Source organism: Pseudophryne corroboree, chromosome 5 (assembly GCF_028390025.1).
Source record: "Pseudophryne corroboree isolate aPseCor3 chromosome 5, aPseCor3.hap2, whole genome shotgun sequence".
In the NCBI taxonomy this organism is placed as follows: domain Eukaryota; kingdom Metazoa; phylum Chordata; class Amphibia; order Anura; family Myobatrachidae; genus Pseudophryne; species Pseudophryne corroboree.
Window position 1 is genome coordinate 594,250,467 of NC_086448.1, and position 21,968 is coordinate 594,272,434.

Here is a 21,968-nt window from a genome sequence, read left to right on the forward strand (position 1 = left end):
ATAGTTCCAGACATATGATTGAGCCCATGTACTGTATTCTATGTTTTAAATAGGATCCGGCCAGGATCCCGATGGTCGGGATCCCGGCTGTCAAAATACCGACGCTGGGATCCCGACTATTCTAAGAAGACCTACACCAGAATACCAAATGGGATCAGAATCCCAACGCTGGAATCCTGAGACCAGCAATCTGGATCGATCCACTCCTGGATTGCAGGACAGGTAAACCACAGAGGGGAAGGTTAAGTTTATGTTGTGAGGGAGGGTTAGGGTTAGGCTGTGTGAAGGGGGGTAAGGATTAGTCTGCAGGGAGGGGGGGGGGTTGAGTTAGGCACCCTCGGGAAGGGTTAAGGCTAGGCTGTGGGGTGGGGAGTTATGTTTAGACTGTGGGAGAGGAGGGTTAGGGGGGCATTGGGGGAAGGTAAGTATACTTACCTTGGTCCTGTTGGGATTCTCACTGTGGGGATGCTGCAGTCAGTAGTCTGACCACCAACATCCCAACCGCCAGAATAATGAACCCAACCCCTTTTAAACAAGCCAACACTAGCATCTCTAATCTGAAAGGTTAAGCAAATGCAAGGATAGAAATGTGAGTAATTGCTGCATTTTAGTAATAGCATCATGTACTGTATAAAAACATGATAACCAAAAGTTCCTTTCTACAGGCACAGTCAGGAGTACTGCTACACATTTAATAAAAGAAAAACTTGGATAACTGACAAATGCACTTTAGGATATGTTAGACATTGGGGGTTGTTCAAATGTTTGAAAAGTTAGTTGGGTGTCTGTTTTTTCCTATCTAATAGACAGAAAAAAACAGACACCCAACCGGCTTTTCAAACATTTGAATTCCCCCCATTGTGCTCCAATTTGGAAAAATGTTCAGGAAAATATTAAACCTATAGAATTCTGAAAAAAATCATTCACATACCTGTGTATGTGTACAGTAAATGTGCAATCTAGCATAAATCATTTGTGCATTAAAATTATAAAGGAGTTCTGTAACACTGTGAAAGTCAATTTGACTATATAAAGTCCATTGGTGACTTTATTTACCTTATAAGCTAATATATAATACTGTTACTGTATACTAATTGATATGTTAGGAATTAATGTGTTAATACTACTACTACTACTACTACTACTACTACTACTACTAATAATAATAATAATAATAATAATAGTAGTAAAATGGAGAAATCAATTACCAAAAAAATTATAATTGTATTCACAGAAGTCTACTGTACATATGGGAAAATAAATGTTGCATGGGATGTTAGAAGTCACCAAATTGTTCTGTAAATATACTACATATAATACTACTTATAATACACAAGTTTTCCCAATGAACGCTGAAGTGATATCATCTGGCCTGACCAGTTTTAAACTATGACATCTGGACTCACTGTTCATACAAATATTCTTTGCAGGAGTTTTTACATGGATTAGTATCACTTGTGTATTAAAAGTCAATACTGCCCATGTCCTCAAAAAGTGAAAAATGGGACATAGTGGCAAACATTACATAACCACTAAAGGGGTTAATGTTGGGGTTGTAAATAGCTGGGCACCAACTTATATCCTATTCTTCTACTGTAGGGGGGGACAATATCAAATGCAAAGTACAGTATGCATTATATAATTATTAATAAATGCAAAGAAACAAAATATTTTTTGGATTTTATACCTTAAACAAAGCACAATATGCTTTATAGTTATATGGCTAGTTTCTTAGCCATATAATTGTACCTTTCAAATCCAATAGGGTATTACCTGCAGTACATACAGTATATCACAAATAAGTTTAAATCTGTATTTTATATCTTACCTTTCTAATAAAACTGACAATAGGACCTGTGTATGATATGGTCAGCCTAGAAAATGCATGATATTACTCACTATGAGTGATACAGAATTATTGTTTTACTTGTTTGGAACTTCTAAAGGCCTTGGAGGGTTTTTTTATTGTTTTTTTTTCTTTTCAATCTTCTGACACATATACCCACTACATGTTCAGTATACATTTTAACACTAGGCAAGTGTCTAGTATAACATTCCAATTTAATTATTTATGTCCCTTCATACTAAATTGATCTTTACTTAAAGTGTCTAGTCAAGAACATTTATCATGAATTTGAGGTGGGGGTAAATACTGTCTGCTTATGCATGTACCCCACAAATGCTGGAGAGTATTTTTACCCTGCAATTTTTATTTGATTTTGGACATGCTCTTCCCAAATCTAAAACTCTCTGCACATTTTCAATCTGCCCAACCTGCAACTAAGTTTTACCATTACTTGTTCCTTTTTGCTTTACTCCTAGCATCAGGCCCATTGTTTTTTAAGCTCCACTATATTTTGACACAAAGCAGTACAGTTTACTACTGCATCAGCATATGTTAATCATTCAGTGGCTCAGTCATTACTTGTACAATATATTTCAACTCATACATCTCAAAACATTGAGTTTTATATCTCAGGATTAGACGTATAATGTTATCTAATATACTCTCATTGCACACAACTGTCTGATTTTGATATATGGAAAATACATAACATATGACTTTTCAGCATAAGTTGGGAAATTTTCTTGTAAGAGTACATTTATTATTATTATTATTATTAAATTTTATTTTTATTTAGAGCTTTTTTGTGTTTCATGTGAATACTTTTACTAGGTTTCAATAGTTATTTGTATTTTGAATGCAAGGTTGTTTTCTCTGCACCCATTTTCCTTTGGTCAGAGGTGCATTTAGCCATATCAAAATGCATATACAGTAGAACATACAGTACATTACTGAAGACAAACATTGTTCTTTATATAGTGAAGTTGGTCTGCACAATGAACAAATAGTGCTTTTTTAATTAAGCAATATTTTCCATGCTTTATTTTCCAGCCTTAATTCATTTATTCAGACCAGCTTTTATGCTTATAGTTGCATTTTGATTTGGCTTAACGTAGGCATGGTCATCGATAATTAACCACTGATGGAAGATGGTTTTGCGATCAATTGCACAGATCCTATGGTTATCTGCCATCATTAGCACAAAGCCCCTTATAGGTTTTTTTCTCTCTCCTTGGTACAGAGATATGAGCCTTGCCCTTCCCCTGATGTAACCTGTAAAGCCCCACCTCCACCTCTGATTGGCCCATTGCCTGGTGAGAAATAGAGCAGGGATGCCCATCAATGGTTGAAACCATTGATGATTCCCCTGTTGATAGGCCCATACCATCAAGGTTAACTGTCAATAGTAACATTGATGGTGTCCATCAGTGGATACCCAACTGATGCCCATTCCTAGCTGAATGTTCTGCATATCAGTGGAACATGGAGACAGTAAAAAGTGCTCTATTAAAAACATTAAATACAATATAGGTCAGGTATTCTCAAATACTCGATAAGATATGCACATAAACTTGTATTGGTGAATTTATACATTTTTCAATCTATATAAAAGTAAATATTTCTAATTTGTGATTGGTGCAGTCCCTCGGGCAGGAGAAATAAAAATCTTTTCCACAAAACCAAAATGAGCACACATGTACATTTCAGCAGTCAATTTTGAATTCTTGTTCAGTGCCTTAGGAGTATTTATTCCAATGCTATGAATACAGGTTGTCTTCAGTGGTGCCATACATATCAGCAAGTCTTTTAAAACGAGGACCCCAGTCACTCAGGTAGTCATAATTATGTTCAGAGTTTGAACTGACTGACTCTAATGAACTGAGAGACTCTGCAACTGAGCCATTTCCTTCAAATGCATATGTCTGTAGGGAGTCATAAGGTGGAGCACAAGGATCCACATCAGCTTCTTTTAGTCTTTCCCAGATAAATTCCCTAAAGATTAAATTGTCTGGAGGGCTTCGCACAGATGACCTGCTCAAGAACTGAATTTCTGGAGTTACATCCCTCCTGCTTTTGTTGTCTCGGATAATATTCAGGTTCCTCAAAGTTGTCATGTCGAAAGCTTCTGTGTCCTCTTCTCCTCCTCCTTCATCATCATATCGTACAATGTTCTCTCTGACATCCCTCTCTTCATCAAAAATCAAAGGTTCTTTTTTTCGTCTTCTCATGGTGACAATTAGAAGAACAAGCACTAAATTAAGAAATAAATAAAGAGTTATTTTTAAATCAATACTTTCTAGAAATTAATAACTGTTTAAAAATAGCTGTCTATCTTCAATGTTGTCTTCCAATGCTTCCACTCTGACACTCCTCTGTCTTATGGGATTATGCTCAAACCTCACAGGATAAATCTAATGTCCATGAACAATATTGCCGATGGGTGCTCTATCAAGCAGAAAATCTACAAGAGCCCAAGGTGACATTGACGCTGTGCGGAAAGACCCTAGGCTGCCAGGCTGTACAAGCTTGCCTATTGTTATGGTGGAGAGGGCAACAGAACAATTATGTTATTGTGTTATAATAAATGGATTAAGATGCTGGTGGGAAGTGACATAATAATAATTGTCATGCACAATTAATCAGTTTGGTTCATTGTGTTTAAATATTTAATACAATACACACTTTTAAAAGCATCAGAAAATGTGTTTTGATTTAAAACATAATTGCTCACACAAAAAGCCATCATTTCTTAGTGAATTTCTCTAAGGGGAAATACTGGTTAGGTTAATATGTTTCCATATATATTTTGTACACTCTGAGAAGACTTATCCTAATTTTCAATACTTATCTCCTGCATACTCTTTTGACAGATTTTCCATTCTACAGTATCTTTAAGCCTATGGTGAAAACTGTTAAAAGTCAGTATCTGTCTGTTTGACAGGGTATAGCACATTTTTTCCTGCAGCCTCCCCTGGCACATATAACAAGCAATAAATTGCTTGTCAGTAGTAGCTACCAGGCTTTTCTCTAATGATCCATATATTAGCAGATGTCTTGCAAATGTAAAATATTGCTAGATCAGGCTTAATATTTGCTTAAAACAATGTAAACACTAGTTCACTTTTAAATTAAATAGAGGAGACAGTGGTTGCAGGCATATTCATGAAAAAAATGTAGAAAAGCTTTGAAGATATCTGTGTGACCTTTTAAAATTACATTTAAATAGTTTTATGTAGTCTAAACAAGCAGAGACTGTATCAATTATAATTAAAGAAAAGGTAATGTTCCATGAGTGACTTACCAATTACATTAATACAGCTAGTACTGTGGTACAGTTACGTTAATATGCAGACTCTTATTTTCTTGCCATTATTTAGAAAGGTTGTGCCATACATTTAAATGCTGGTAATTTGCATTTAATACCATGAAAAATAATGTGATGTGACATTATGTATCTGTAAGGCAATCTGCAAACAATATTATTTAGTAAATAAAAACTCTGAAACTGGTTTGGGGTGTTCACATTATCCCATTCCTCCCATATGAAATTTCATGCACAGATGTGGCTAATGGCACTGTCAACATAAATACTGTGTGTGCTGTGACACCCACAGCACCCTCACAGCTGGCTCTTATGAAGTTTATGTTTATAGGGAAAGTGCAAATATGTTTTAGAGAAGTACAATTCTTACTAAACTGCAAAAAGGGGGAATACCACTGTTTCCCAGACATATAGTAAGGGACTGGGTCTTCCTGGGACAGGAACATTGGTTTCACAGGCCTGATTCCACTAGGAATTCAGCACTGTGCTGAACAGCTGAAGATGCAGGACTTAGTGACAGATGACCCAGTACTGCGAGTTTCCCTGCTGTGGTGTCCCTAGCCCTAGTGGATTTTTTAACGGGACCACACACAATTTGTTCTCCCAATTTAGCTGCTACCAGCCTTGAAATGTTGACACTTTAAAGGGTTGGGAGAAATGTTTTTTATTATTATTTTTTTGTACAAAATTAATGAAATCATACAGCAATAAGACAGCCTGCAGGTGATGTATGGGTTTCAAACCTATCGCAGATTTCTGAAACACCAAAATTCAGGCTATTACATCATGCAATTTGGAGGGCATAGTGACTGGTTAATGACCAGAATTTGCACCCTTGAGAATTTGCACCCTTGTTCAGACACCAAATTTCTACAATCCCAACAAAGTGGTTCACAGAAAGATTTATGCAAATCTGATACAGTACTTTGTTGAAGAAGATACAGATTTTGGGACCCATTTGGGGAACCACCAACAAGATACATTTGTGTCTTATTTTAAAAATGTCTGTTTTTCCAAATTTAAAAAAATAGATATAGAAAATCAATTCAGTACACTATGCAAACAAAAGCTGTGCACAAAGTTATGTGCAATGGCCACCATGTACTGAGCCCTCAAACAAAGGAAAGCAATGCCTACTGTTTCACAGCAACACAAGGGTCTAAAAAAATAACATATTATAATGCTTTCAAAGATAATATATAAGAATCTAATTACTTTATTAAAATTTTCAGGAAATTATAGCACACTCTAGAATGATTACAATAATTATACAATTTTTTAAACAAAGAAATGTATTCAACAGCATCAAATTAATATCTGATTTACTCAAAAAGCTTTACCAAACTTCTAATGTTTTTTTCATGAATACAACACGTTACAGTAGGAAAAATAGTACTGGTATGTAGCATATATTTTCTTGATTGACATATTTTCTAGTCTACAATTGTAATCTAAAAATTTACAGCTGGCATGCTTTCTTTTCTTTATTGGCTTTCGAAAAAGAGACAACTTTGTTGACATGTAAATCATTGTTTAACATGACCTAACATGGTATGGCCAGTATTAAATTCTTAAAAGTTGTGGCCCTCAAACAGACTTGCCAAAATTGGAATTGCTCCCAAAATGCACACACATGGTTTAACATAAGAAATTCTAATAACATTTTTAGTAATACTAATAAATACAGCTTTTGTCTTACAAATGTGATGAACTATGATCACCTATATAAAATAATTTAATTAATAAAATAATAAAAATATTATACAGACTTGGGACTTGCAGTTCTGGCTTATGGAGTAAGGCAGGCAAGCTCTGAGGTCCGTGTAAGATCCCCGTGACATACTGTCTCAAAGCTGCTCAGACTCTATTCAGCCCCCCTCATACTGCTGTGGATCCGATGACCCTTCATTGACCAGTTTGTCACTGCTACCCCACTGCTATCTCCCCAACCAGTGCACCTGGAAAAAAGCTGTTCTGCTGGCAACAAGGTTTTGGTGGCCAATCCTTACCCTGTCTCCTCTGCATCTAAGAAAACTGCTGTTGAGGTGGCCGGTGCTCCAGAGGGCAATGTAGAGCACTCAGCTAACTCCTCTGTCACATATGGGGATATAGTGGATGCCATTAAATAATTTATATCCCCTCTGTTGTCACAGGCTATTGCAGATATCATGCAGCAATTACACACAGAGACTGGCACATGCTGAAAATCAATTGGTTGTTGCTGTACATGATATGGATGGTCTAAAACAATCAGTGAAGGAGTTTACCACAGATAATTTTCAAGTTTGGAACAAGCTTAATGATCTAAAGAATCGCTCATGCAGGATCAATATCAGACTAGTGGGCCTCTGAGTCTGTTAATAGGACATCTCTGGCACATTTTGTATGTAATACTTTACTCTCTCTTGATTAATGAGCAGGACTTTCAGGATCTAGTCATAGAATGAGCCCACAGAGTTGGCCTGACACCTACCCCAAACAATCCATGCATCTGGGTCACATTGTTTAAATGTTTGAATTATCTACACAAACTTGCATTCTGGTAAGCATCGTGCCAAGTGAAGGATCTGCAATGGTAGGGCCATAAAATTTTCATTTTCCAGGACTACTCTGTTGAACTGACTATGGCTCGTAAAGCTATCTCGTCCAATTGTTCTCACCTTGTTGCAGAGTGTCACAAGTTTGGATTATTATATCCAACTCATTTATGTATTTATGATGGATTTTTCTATGTGGATTTTACCTTGCCTGCTGATGCTGTGGCCTATTTACATGAGCACTCCCACACAACAATGGTGGATATTAGTGATCCCCCTCCTGCTGATTTTCATTGAATTACTTCCTGTTACCTTTTGATTTTGTGGATGTCTTTTGTTCTCCTCCTGTCACAGAACTGTTCTCAATGTTCATGAGACTCCATACTATGTGAGATGGTCCCATGTTTTCTACATTCATTTATTTCCTATTTTCTCTTGTCTACCAAATGTAATTAATACTAGCTCCTATTGATTGTTACCATGCTATTATCGAGGACTAATATAATTGTCATCATAGGTCCTGGAGGTTAAAAATGGGGCCCTCCCCTACTCTACTATGTTGGTATCTATGATGGTTGTTTTCAAATAATTTTTCATGCCTCACAGAAGTTCAGGTCCACAACAATATTTATTTGTACTACGTTTTTTTTACATCTTAGGGTTTGTGACTAGATCAATCTTGTCACCCCTGTTTTGTTGCTCTTTTCCCCTATCTCCCACCCCCCTTCATGTCCATTTGTTTCTATTTTTCATATATTGCTGAACCTTATGTGTTTATTCTTTTTCACTGTACTATACCTGATATAAAAATTGGTTCCTGGAATGTGGGGAGCTTCAACTCCAAAGCTAATAGAAGGAAGATACCCTTCCCCAGATCTGTTCCTAGAGACAATCCTGTCTCGGAGGTCTACAGACAATTCCTTTGAATTCATGCTTGGTTTGTGCTCAGACATGCACTGTCAAGTGTCAGACCTTATATAGACACGTGTGTGCCTTTCCAAATCATATCCAGTCAACTGTATTTACCACAGGTGGACTCCAATTAAGCTGTAGGAACATCTCAAGGATGATCAATGGAAACAGGATGCACCTTAGCTCAATTTTCAGCTTCATGGCAAAGGCTGTGAATACTTATGTACGTGATTTCTTAGTTTTTTATTTTTAATAAATTTGCAAAAATCTAAAAAAAAAACTTTTTTCTCGTTGTCATTATGGGGTATTGTGTGTAGAATTTTGAGGGGAAAAATAATTTATTCCATTTGGAATAAGGCTGTAATATGACAAAATGTGGGAAAAGTGAAGCACTGTGAATACTTTCCGGATGCACTGTATATTTAGCTTTCATTCATTAGACACATTCACTTCCCCCTGAAGTATCAAAACATAACATATTGAATTGGTCTGTTGTGGGAACTAGTTCATATAATTCCAAGATACGTGGGGTGGTCATTTTAATCAAACGACACATGCCATTTGAAATTATCTCTACCAATATGGATCCTGAGGGACAAAATGTAGTTGTCTCTTCGAGGTCATATTTATCTCCTTTGTAATATTTATGCCCAAATCTATTCTCTCAGGTTTTGCCATAAATTATTGGCATTTCTTAGATATTTAACGTCAGATCCTCTTATCTTCTGTGGAGATTTTAGTCTGAACTCATCTGAGTTCTTGTACATATACAGGACCTCTGCTCACCCTCCGTCATTGCCTAAATTGGGGGTTCCTCTACTTTCTGTCCATCTCCAAACTGTTGATGTATGGAAAGCTCTACATCCCACCAACAGGAAGTATACCTGTCTATTAGCTGCCCACCATACACTCCCCAGGATTGAGTATGTGTTCATGTCATCAGTATTATATCCTTCTGCTATTGATTTGCAGATTGAAACTATTTGATCATCTGATCATGCCTTTGTTTCAGTGACAATGCATTTTTTATATGATACATATGTGGAAATGAACCTCACATTTATCCAAATTCATCAAATGTAGGAATTTGGAGGCAGCTTAAGAGGAATACAAAAATAATAATCTTGCCCATCTAAAATCTGACCATTTATTGTTTTAGATGGAGAAAAAAATCTGTCTTTAGGGGTTATTATAAACTTATTTGTGTCTGCCACTAGTAGAAAATATGCTACTCAATACATTCAGACATCCCTGATCGCAGCATATCAGCAATATACATTCACTCTCAAATCTAAGATATTGTACTCTTACATAGGGTAATGAAGACATTTTTATGGTGAGCTGCCAAACCTAAGATTGCATTGGACAAACTAATGGCTTTGAGAAAACCATGAAATGTAAATTACTGCTTACTAGGTGATTCATCGCGCCCTATGGGCGCTCTTCACACCGTCATAAGGTGCTACGCCCCCTTAACCCTTGCACACCCTTGTGGTGTGCAATATTTTTATTATATGGAGTATTACATCCAATAATAATTGTGTGAATGATTAAATATTGCATGGACAAAGGGCGTGCAATGGTTAAGGGGTCAAAGCCCCTTGCAACGGCGTGAACAGTGCACGCAGAGCCTGATGAATCACCTAGTAGGTGCTTTGGTTGGGGGAGTGGAGGGTGCGGGGAAGATGCAGATGGGACCCTGGGGTGCTGCGGGAGGGGCGGTTGCGGTGGTGCCGCAGGTAGGGGAGGGGCTGGTGTGGTGGTGACACAGGTGGGGGAGGGAGCGTGGGTGCCACGGGTGGTGGTCCAAAGCCACTGCAGGTGGGGAAGGAGCGGATGCGGTGGTGCGGCGGGAGGGGCGGGGGTGGGGTAGATACAGGTGGGGGAGGGGGCCCGGAGCTACCGCGAGTGCTGGAGGGAGGGAGTTGGGGTGCCACGGATGGGGCCCGGAGGTACTGTGAGTGGGAGAGGGGGGAGTAATGCTTATCCTGCTTCTCCTCCTGTCAGCAGCTAAGCTGCTGTCCTCCCTTTGGCAGTGGCTCTCCCGGAGACTCGCACAGCAGCCAGTCACTATTGTTAGTGCCGGTGTCCCAATGTGCTGCATTACAGGGAAGAAGATGCACTCAATAAACTACAGCTCCTAGAAGCCCTAAGGGCCAGAATGCTTCTGCGCTAAGGGATGCTGGGAGCTGTAATTTATTTAGTGTGTCTACTTCCCTGTAATATGGCGCGTTGGGACACTGGTGCTAACAATTGTGACTGGCTGGCAGAACTGAGTGACTCGCTGAATCAGTATAAAAGGTGAGAGTGCTGTGCAGTGTCAGTGACACTGCACACAGGCCCGGCGCAAGCCAATCAGCAAAGGGATGCAGTGCAGGGAGGCACCAGGAAGGAGAGGCATTCTGCCTGCGCTGCTATCCCTGCTGCTGCTGGCTGCTGTCACACATGCAGCAGCACCGGCAGCACAAAGCCTCCTCTCCCCCTGAGCATCGTCAGCACAAAATCTCCTCTCCCCCTCCCCTCCCATGTGTGACATTCAGTGGCCGGGAGGGAGCCAAAGTGGGCGGTGATAGATGGGAGTAAGGGGCGGAGCTACATGGGACCATGCTGCAGCAGGAGGATGAGCTGCTACAGCTTCAGCCAGCCAGACTTCATTAGATAAGTGTCTGGAAAGAGAGTGACTGTGTGTGTGTATATACAGTGTCTGTGTATACTGTATATATGTGTGACTGTGTATGTGTGTAATGTATGTACAGTATGTATGTGTGTGTGTTTGTATATATATATGTGTCTGTTTTGTGTGTGTATGTGTGACTGGTGCATAATGTGTGTAAGCGTCACTGGTACAGGGGGCGTTACATGTGTAAGCAGCACTTCTACAGGGGGCGTTACGTGTGCAAGCGGCACTGGTACAGAGGGCATTATGTGTGTAAGCGGTACTGGTAGAGGGGGCATTACGTGTGTAAGCGTCACTGGTACAGGGGCGTTACGTGTGCAAGCGTCACTGGTACAGGGGGCGTTACGTGTGTAAGCATCACTGGTAAAGGGGGCATTATGTGTGTAAGCAGCACTGGTACAGGGGGTGTTACGTGTCTAAGCGGCACTGGTACAGAGGGCGTTACGTGTGTAAGCATCACTGCTACAGGGGGCATTACGTGTGTAAGCGTCACTGCTACAGGGGGTGTTACTTGTGTAAGCGGCACTGGTAAAGGAGGCATTACGTGTGTAAGCGGCACTGGTACAGGGGTCGTTACGTGTCTAAGCGGCACTGGTACAGAGGGCGTTACGTGTGTAAGCATCACTGCTACAGGGGGCATTACGTGTGTAAGCGTCACTGCTACAGGGGTTGTTACTTGTGTAAGAGTCAGTGGTACAGGGGGGTGTGACATGTGTAAGCATCACTGGTTCAGGGGGCATTACATGTGTAAGCGTCTCTGGTACAGGGGGCATTACATGTGTAAGTGTCTCTACTACAGGGGTCATTATGTGCGCTGTGCATTTGTAAAGTGTGCGAGGGTGCTAATTTATAGTTTGCAGGGGGGCGCCGAACACTCTAGCAATGGCCCAGACTGCACTCCCACTGCACTGCACAGCACTATCACCTTTTACATTGATTCAGCATCCATACATTACCCTCTGGGATATCACCCTCTCTATCCGCTACATTAACCATCTCAGGGCTTCCAGGCCAGCTGCCCAGGTGCTGTGTTGTGGAGTCAGGGCCTCTGGGGATCTGGGTGCAGCTGTGGTGGGGAGGCACTTCTGTGACATCACACACAGAGCAGGCTCCGGGGCTCAGAGAGTATGCGGCGCAGGGAGGCATATGAAAGCCTTCTGCTGTGCCGCTTTCATACACATCTATGCTGGTGGCTGCAGCAGCTTTTGTTCCACCTGCAGCGCAGCTAGGGAGTGGGGAATGTTGATACCGGAGGGGGCAGGTGTACTGGCAGCAAGACATTGGTGGTCATTCCGAGTTGATCGCTCGCTAGCAGTTTTTAGCAGCCATGCAAACGCTATGCCGCCGGCCACTGGGAGTGTATTTTAGCTTAGTAGAAGTGCGAACGAAGGGATTGGAGAGCAGGTACAAAAATATTTTGTGCAGTTTCAGAGTAGCTTCAGACCTACTCGGCGCTTGCGATCACTTCAGACCATTCAGTTCCTGATTTGACGTCATGAACACGCCCTGCGTTCGGCCAGCCACGCTTGCATTTTTTCAAACACTCCCTGAAAACGGGCAGTTGACACCCAGAAATGCCCTCTTCCTGTCAATCACTCTGCGGCTACCTGTGTGACTGCAAAGCATCACTAGACCCTGTGTAAAACTACATCATTTGTTGTAACAGTACGCCGCACATGCGCATTGCGCTGCATACACATGCCAGAAGTGCCAAGTTTTTGCCTGATCGCTGCACAGCAAATGAATGCAGCTATCAGCGATCAACTTGGAATGACCCCCATAGGACGCTGCAGTAAAAGGATTGTTTTTTAGCCTATCTACAGTGCAGAGACTTGCTGCAGATGCAGTGGCATACCCTCCAGCTGCACCTTTTTGGCAGGTACAATCCCTTTTTTTATGGTCTGTTCTGTTTTTTGACTCTCCAAGACTCCATTGAAAGTATAGGAAAAGGGGCGTTGCCCCTTTTGAATTTGCATCAATGTTTATGTGTTAAGTGTTGGAGGGTATGAATCTGCAGATGCAGTGGGCCTATTTTGGGATGTGGGGCTGGAGCTGCAGCTCCATCAGTCCCAGTGTTAATCCTGCTCTGTGAAAACACAGCAGGCAAAGGGCAGAGCCTCCCATTGGATGTAACCTGTGTGGGAGGGCGTTTCTCGCCCAATCAGCTGTGGACTGGGTGTGATCGAACTGCCACTAACCCAATGAGAGCTCCTAGCCACGCCCAGCATTAGAGACCCAGGCACAGAATCACAGGGATATTATATAGGAGATACTTGCTAGTGGCTCTGTTTTTATATGCTGTTGAATGGCTATTTGACATGGATGTGTTCACAGATTCTAGTTTATAGAAAGCCTTATATCAGCTTTATTTCCCAGGTGCATTCTAAGTCATCTGATATCCCCCCCCCCCCCATACTCCCCCCCATACAAAACCCACTGTTCCATGATATGTATAATGCATGGATTACTTTGAACCAGAAGCGTCAGAAAAATTCTTACTCATCTACAAAGATACCTCTATAGGGTAATCTCTCTTTCTTCTATTGCTCTCCAATGTTAATTTTCTCCAGTGGAATTACAAAGGATTATATTATACCTCGAAGGTATTTGACCCAGGGACTGCTTGCTACAATTTGCTGATCTTAGAGAAACATACAGTGTACACTTTTCCCCACTCACATTTTTACATGTTTTTGCAGGTGAGACATTACATATCCTCCCTCTTGCAATAATAGTCTCATTCCTCCACCCCAGGGACAGATCACTTCCAAGCTGTTTTAAATCTTTGTGAATGTACTACTTACCCTATTAGGTATTTTTATGCCATCCTTACTGATTTTCTATCCCAATCTAACTCACACAAATTATTATTACAATGGCAGAAAGACATTCCATCTCTCTCTACTTACTCCCCGTTGTTTAAATATTATGATAGCACCACGGGGATCTTAAGTTCCTCTTACCTACAAGAAGTCCATTTATGCAGCTTACAAAGAGCATCTATTTACCCAGCTCAATATTCCCGCTTTAATCTCAATGAATCAGAAAACTGTCTTAAGTGTCATTGTTCCTCTGCCTCCTTCTATCATTGCATGTGGGAATGCAGTTACAGTATATCAAACATTTTTGGCATAAACTCATAGCTTTTATTGAAGATATTTTATCTGTTAGATTACAGCTAGATCATATGGCTTTTCTAGGTGCTAATTTTTCAAGGTGGGAATCTCTAGTCCCTATTCTTACCATGCTAGTTACGGTAGCTAAAAAAGTTATTCTTGTTCAATGGTTATCTAAAGCTAGTCCATTGCTTTAAGAGGTTAAGCAGATGATGTTCTAATTATTATATTTTGATAGGAAATCCATGCAACCTACTATTGAGAATGGAGCTGTCAGATTTCACAAAAAAATTGGCCTATACATTGAAAAATTGGACCAGAAAACACAGTCTCTGATCAATAAAATTTTTGAAAGCACAGAGTTTAACTTTCATACTGTAGGCAGCTCTTGGTAGCACCATACTTTATGTGTCATACTTTATCAGGCTTTGTTATATTTTATTTATGTAATGACAATACTTACTCTCCATTGTCCCCTAAGCCCCTCGTGTGTGTTAGTTTCCCATCTTTTCCTCCTCCCCTTTAAAGTTATACTTCATCAATAAGATATATTCCACATATTGTTGATTTGAGTAATGCTTATTTATCTATTTCTCCTTACTTGCTTTTCTTGTATGCACTTTTGTGACTCAGGTACTACTAGTGTCGAGCTATACGGTTACATGTAACATGTAAATATAATCTTCTCATGTACTTGGATTGCTATGGTGACTTTTTGAATTTGCTTTGTTATGTTTTGACAGATAAATGAATACAAAGATTTGACAAATAAATGATACAGACTGAATTTAGAAAAACTACCAAGGGTTTGAGTCTCATGTCCTTTAAGGTTTTTCAACACTTATGCATACTGTACATGTTGATGATCATGCAATCCTGAAACTTACCTAACAGTGTCAAAACACAGGCTAAAATTGCAATCAGTGCTCCAGTACTTAGTCCAGCAGGTAAAATGAAGGCTTCAGCATTGCAAGTTTGAGCAATTCCATCCAGATCGCAATCACAGACCCTAATAGTTAGGGTATTGGTGCTACTGAGTGATGGAGAGCCACTGTCCACTATAACAATTGGTAGGTAAAATATAGACTGTTCTTGTCTTCGAAATCCATTTCTCTTTGTTAAGATTGAGGCTGTATTATCTGTGTTAAAATATATAGATATATATTATGTATGAACATTTACAACAACAAAATATGTTCAACATTTTAATATAAAACATATTTAGTTCTATAATAATGCCATATGTTTAATTGGTGTATATTAATTTACATCTTTTGGTTTCTTTGTCTTTCTGATTATAGTCCAGGGCCTTTTCTATGAATAAGAAAATCAAGGTCATTTTTTCCATATTGATCTCTCTATTTATCCTACTTACATTTTTTTATTCCCTCTCTCCTTTTCCCTAATATTCAAACTACTATATTTGTTAATAATAACATGTCTGTTTTTAGTTTTTTCTATTTTAACCAAATTGTTCTGTCAAAAGTTGTCAATTATGGTACCCAAGAAAGTTCAGTCTATAGAGGATTAGAAATTATATAAATGGGATGGGAGGCAGAGTAGAGATTAAGCATGTCTCATTGCCTATCAATCATATAGAACTTGATTTAAACTTTGGTCAATCTGTGCCAATAACATATATGAGCTGAGCCTAGTTGTAAGAATAGTAATGATTTAAAAAGCAAACTCCATGGACAAATATTCAGTTTGCTAATGCCTAATTTATAATTAAGGCAACGATTAATGGATCTGTACATCTATTGTAAGTAGAGATGTACAGTACGTGGATGCCAATGTTTTGGTTTTGGTTCTAAATCCTCACCCTGTTTTGGTTTTGACTTTGGCAAAACCACCCTTAGGCATTGACTATGGAATTGGATCTGTATTTCTTTAAAAAAATATTAATACAGCTAAACTTATGTAACTTGGATGTCAGTACAGTATGTAGTATTGCAGAATGAACTACAGCCCACACCCTCTCCATACACTCTATTATGTGAAATGACACCTGAAATCACAAAGGAAGGACTGACATGCAATCCTAAACATGCAAAATCCATTTTGGAGATCCAAACTAGATAGGAAAACATGAGCTGGCATGCAGTTCTACTCAGAATGATAAAAGAAAAAGGACCTGTATTCAAATCGATTCAAAAAACAAACTTCAGGGGTATTCAGTTTTTAGCAAAACTGGACTTCTCATCTCTAGTAATAGGCAAATATGAAGGCAACAGTAACACATTTCAACTATTTCCTTCATGATTGCCTTCTCTCTCTCTCTCATTTATGCCTCTGCTCACTAGGGGGAATTTCTGAAGGAGCAGTCAGGGCCAAGATATCACATACATACTTTGTAATTAGAATTATCATTTAACACAGCATTCTTATGGACTATGAAAACATTTAACATATACTGTAGCTCTGCTGCACAACACCGCTACTGCTCTTAATGCCTTCATATGCTAAAATGGTGGGAAATATAAAACAGTGTTTGTCGTTAACAATTTAGTAAAATCTGTTTTTTACACCTGTATAAGCTTACTTTAAGCATTATAGTAAATTAGCATGTAAATGCTGCATACTGTATAAACATGATGTATAGTTAATTTAGAGGCACTAGAGGCCCAGTCTAAATCTACACAGGATACAAAGTCAAGCAAATGTCACAATGTAGATCTTCACTCAACAATAGGAGTGAAGAGGGACAGGCAATTTAGCATTACTTCTGATTTCTCACTTTTTGTCAGCCATGTATTACCCTTTGGTAATGCCAGAATTAATAAAACAGTCTACAGAACAAGAAAAAGAAATATGTGCTCATATCTTGTAAAAACGACAAGTCAAATCTTCATATCAATGGAAATGTTACTTTGATGTTTCTAAAAAACTAATGAAACCTATGATAGATTCATCCAATTCTTAAGGTAACTCATTACGTTACATATGTATATGCTCAATAAAACAACAAAATACAATACCATAGTTTGAAAACCGCCAGTGAAAGATTATTTATGTGCATTTCATAATAAGGAGAACCTCAAGCACACAAACATTATGCTGTGCCGGAGAAGAGAAAAAAATAAATTGTACTGACAAGAAGGAAAGAGTGATGACTTTTTTTTCAAAATGATGTCCTTGAAGATGTAATATACTACAGTTGATCTGTGGTTGCACTGAAAACAGTTACCATGACATTTCTTTATTATATGGCCGAGCAGACTGCTTTTTGTACAAAAAGAAAAAGACTAAGCGGGAGAGGTTAGCAGAGCAGCTTGAAGAACACTAAAAAAATAGTATTGTACTTTTGATTAAATAATTTTAGCCTGTCATAGTTATTTTGTGTCTAGAGAAGGCTTCCACAGAATTGTGCTTAAAATCTGCCCTTGTATGTCAGTTTAATGAACTCTCCACTATATCATTATAGCACAACATAAACAATAATTAAATTTGTCACCAAATGAAGCATATGTCTCAAAGGTATGCCTAATATTATGTTTTGTTAATTGCTTGTGTACATACCAAGCAGATAACCTTCACCTTATTTGCTGTCATTTACATATGCCTTTAGCACCAAAAGAATATATATTTATAATGATTTCAACATCTGAATTTTCTAAAAAGTATTTATTAGAATTGATTTATTATTAATATATAATAATTACATTTTAATAAATGTAACTTATTTCCACATTGGTTTTTAGTATACTGTATGTAGGAATATTTTTGGACTTTACACAAAAAAATTCACTAAAGTATGAAATTATTATTTAAAAACATCAATTTAATTGCAAATTACAACAATTCATAATTGATTACAATTTTATTGTTTTTCAATCATTTTCCTATCAGCTGATGTAGGCTAGTCATTCTACTCAACAGATGAAGGGCTGAAGTTTGCTAATTCTATATATAAAGATAAATAGATACAAGGATTATAGAATGTCTTTATGGACTGGATTGAGAGATGATTATTTAAAAATGAAAAAACAAAATCATTGTCTTGGCTAAGATTAAAGTTTGAGTTAATATTCCCATAAAACAAAAACTACCTGAGCACACACAGAGGTAGTAATTCACTGAAAGGGATCCTTAAGTAATGATTCATAGAACTGCACATATACATTTGTTTTAATGCTATGGCAAAACAATTTTTAACATGCTTTTCTGTCAAAATATTGTATTCAGTGTTTACCCTAAAATCACTGCATGTTTGAGTATAATTATGTAACTGTACAGCAAAATAGTTGGTAAGAACAGTTAATTGCTGTACAAAAGCTTACCCTAATGTAATTGGGGATACACGGATATCTAACCCTCCCCGGTCTTTCCATTGTCTATCACCACCTTCTGAAACTGTACACTTTGTAGTAACATACGGTATCTTTTTCTTTTGTTACGTATTGCAGACAATAAACAAAGATTAAACTAAAGAATGTGCCCTGTAAGATAATGAAGAGTATAATGGCAAATCCTCTTTATTCCAAATTCTTTGTGTACATTTCTTAATATGCCATGACAAGAATCATGTTTACTATGAGGTTTTATTTAAAAAGAAAATGTAATTGCTATATCAATAAGATGCATTCATAATACTTACCTTTATTGTCTTGTAATGTGAAATTAATATTACTTGCATCAGGCGGTAAACTGAAATAAAACCAATGGCCACTTGAAGGTTCATCCCTATCTACTGCACTTATCTCCTGAATAACCTTTAAAAAAATAAACAAAGAGTAGATACATGCACGTAGTATAAGTTTCACACAATACTAACATGTCAAAGTTTTTTTTATATTTATTTATATGGTGTAATAGCAATAAAATATCAGCCTATATAAAATCTGGCAAAGCACTCTTTTTTTTTTGTTTGTTTTTTAATAATGTCTCAGCTACAGTATTACAAATATAAAAGATGAACTCCTATAAAACACAATACACTATATGCCCTTTAAACTATAACTAATACAAGTTTAAAGACAGATTAATGATACTAAGTATTTTACCATTGCATTTGTTTCAGTTTATTTATATTTTTACCATTTATAAATATAGGATTTATTGATGTATTTCAATTTTATTTCCATTAATGTTGAAATAATACTGTATGTTATTTATCAGAACAATCAGGAGGGAAGAGTAAGAATTATGATAGATAGATAGATAGATAGATAGATAGATAGATATTTACTGTTGAGCTAATACCGAGTTGAACATATGTCCATTTGTAGACAGTACTTTGGGCCTGATTAACAGTTATACACAATGTTTATTTAGAATGCAGAGCAATTCTTTGCTACTGCTCATGAGTCAAAGTTGCACTGCACATATGCCATAATGGTTTTGTGATGGCAGATGCAGAAAGGATTTGTTTGCAAAGTGATTAACAGCTTGGGGAGTGGCAGCAAAAGCACAGGTGTGTCACAAATGTGTTGGGCACATGTTTGAGGCTACAACTGCAATCCCAGACCATAGGGCTATTCAACTGATCTATGACCAATGCTGCAACTTTGTACGCAGCCGCTGGGATTTGCAAAGCCACCAGTGAGTGGGCATCTCAGTACAAATTCAGGTGGCTGCGACACTTGCATATTTTCATGTAGCTGCTGCGTACAATTTCGCAGCTGCAAATACTATTGTGTACATCTCTGAAACAGGACCTTTGTGTGAGTTTGCAAAGTGAATGCTCAGTAAGTGCAGGCTATGCAGAGTTATAAGCATTTTCATCACCTTTACAGTTGCCCTCTATCAGGCAACACTGAATTATAATATTAGAAGTAGTTAGAATATTAGAGTTAGAATAGTTTTGCATGGACAGTGAGGGCATGTGCATGGAATGCAGACTATGCATAGTTGGATGTAAGCAAAAAGCTGCCTGTTTGCAGGACTGCCATCAAGGGGGGTCTGACATGACTCCTGTCCCAGGACTGACCACAAGGGGGTCCACATGGCAACAGTGTGGATGGGAGCGCACCACATGCTACTATAGAGCGGAAGCACTGGCAGCATTTTGAATTTGCAGCACAGCTCCTGATTTGCTGCCGTAACTTGAGTTCCGATTGGCTCGTAGCATGCTCTAAATTTTAAATACTGTAGATGCTGTCTTTCTATGGCTGCCTGCTCTGGACTCCTTCCCTGTGCTGCTGCGGTGGTCCTGGAATGCCACAGTTATGTTTAGGGGCACCACCTGGTGTTCTGCTGCCTTGTCCCGGAAATGCAAACCAGCCCCCAGAGCGATAAGTTCTGGGTACTGCAGGGAGAGCAGTAGGTGAGTAGGGTTGGGGAACTGCCTATTCTGGCAGTCCCCGGCCCCACAATTTCTGATGGCAGCCCTGCCTGTTTGAATGCCTGTTTTGTGCCTAGCAAGTCTGCATGGATGCAAAGCAGATGTATGAACAGATGTTATAGTATTTTAAGATGCATATACTGTGATTTTGCATATGGGCAAATATATGTAGTTTTTCTATGCATGTTTCTTTAGCAATATCTTCCCAATTTACTTTCAGGATAAAAGTGGCGACTTGGACAGCACACCCTAATTTTAAACATAATAAAATGTGTTACCATGCTAAGGCTTCTAGTATTATACAGAAAAAAGAAAAATGCAGGTGCACTAAGCATTAAGAACACTGATATTAAAAATAAGCACTAAGAATACTAATATTCAAAATAATTTTTGATAAACTATTACAATTACCATTAAGCTCTGAATTAGTTCCTGCACATTCACACAGCATAAACATAGGGGGTGAGTCAGACCTGATCACTACTGTCTGTTTTCGCACAGCAGGTGATCAGGCACTAACTGCAATGTGCAGGCGCATTGGACAACAACAACAACAACGGGCATCGTCGGTCATCGATGGGATGGTGTGAAAAATCCGAATGCATGGGCATTCGCAAGGTGATTGACAGGAAGATGCCGTTTGTGGGTGGTAACTGACCATTTACTGGAAGTGTTCAGAAAAACAAAAGTGTTCCCAAGTGTTTAAAGGGAGGGTGTCTGATGCCAGCACCAGCCCTGATCACCCTGTTCTCATGCACTGTAGGAGTAAGTCCTGGGGTGCGCAGAGACTGCACACAGTGGATTTTTGCAGCTCGGCATACACATGGGATCGCACACTTGCACAGCAAATTTACACTCCCCCTGGAGGCGGCGACTGTCTGAATGCAGGACAGCAAAGTTTGCAGCCCAGTGATCAGGTCTGAATCACCCCCATAGTGCCATTGTTCAAATAATTTTCCTATTGGTTGTGTAATTGTTGTAAGAACCTCTATGGTGTCTATGGTCCTGGGTTCTGATAATTATTTTAAACTTGTTTATTTAACCCAATACAAAACAGAACTGCTCCAGACATACACCTTTTCTCAGCACTTGCACACAATTATGAAGATGCTTCTCAACCACCTGCTACCAACAGCTCTTTTTATACTGGTTTTGGTGAATTAATTTCTCCCCAATTCTAGAGAAATACAGTGTCTGATAACAAATAGCTGAACAGAAGCAAGTTACTCTCAAGGCTGAAGATGAAATAACTGGAGGTCACTTTCATGGTCTTGT

General features: G+C 38.7%; 1 protein-coding gene across 2 annotated transcripts in view; it reads right to left on the minus strand.

Moving 5' to 3' along the window:
- Nucleotides 1-1,233: 1,233 nt before the first annotated feature.
- CDH7 (cadherin 7) overlaps nt 1,234-21,968 on the minus strand; it is a 382,946-nt gene continuing 362,211 nt past the window's right edge. For both annotated transcript variants that reach the window (XM_063923399.1, XM_063923400.1), the window contains exons 10-12: nt 19,008-19,122; nt 15,298-15,549; nt 1,234-4,097 (exon numbers count right to left, since the gene is read on the minus strand). In XM_063923399.1, the coding sequence (XP_063779469.1) occupies nt 3,604-4,097; nt 15,298-15,549; nt 19,008-19,122 (861 nt within the window). In that variant the 3' untranslated portion in view covers nt 1,234-3,603. The remainder of the gene's footprint in view (nt 4,098-15,297; nt 15,550-19,007; nt 19,123-21,968) is intronic.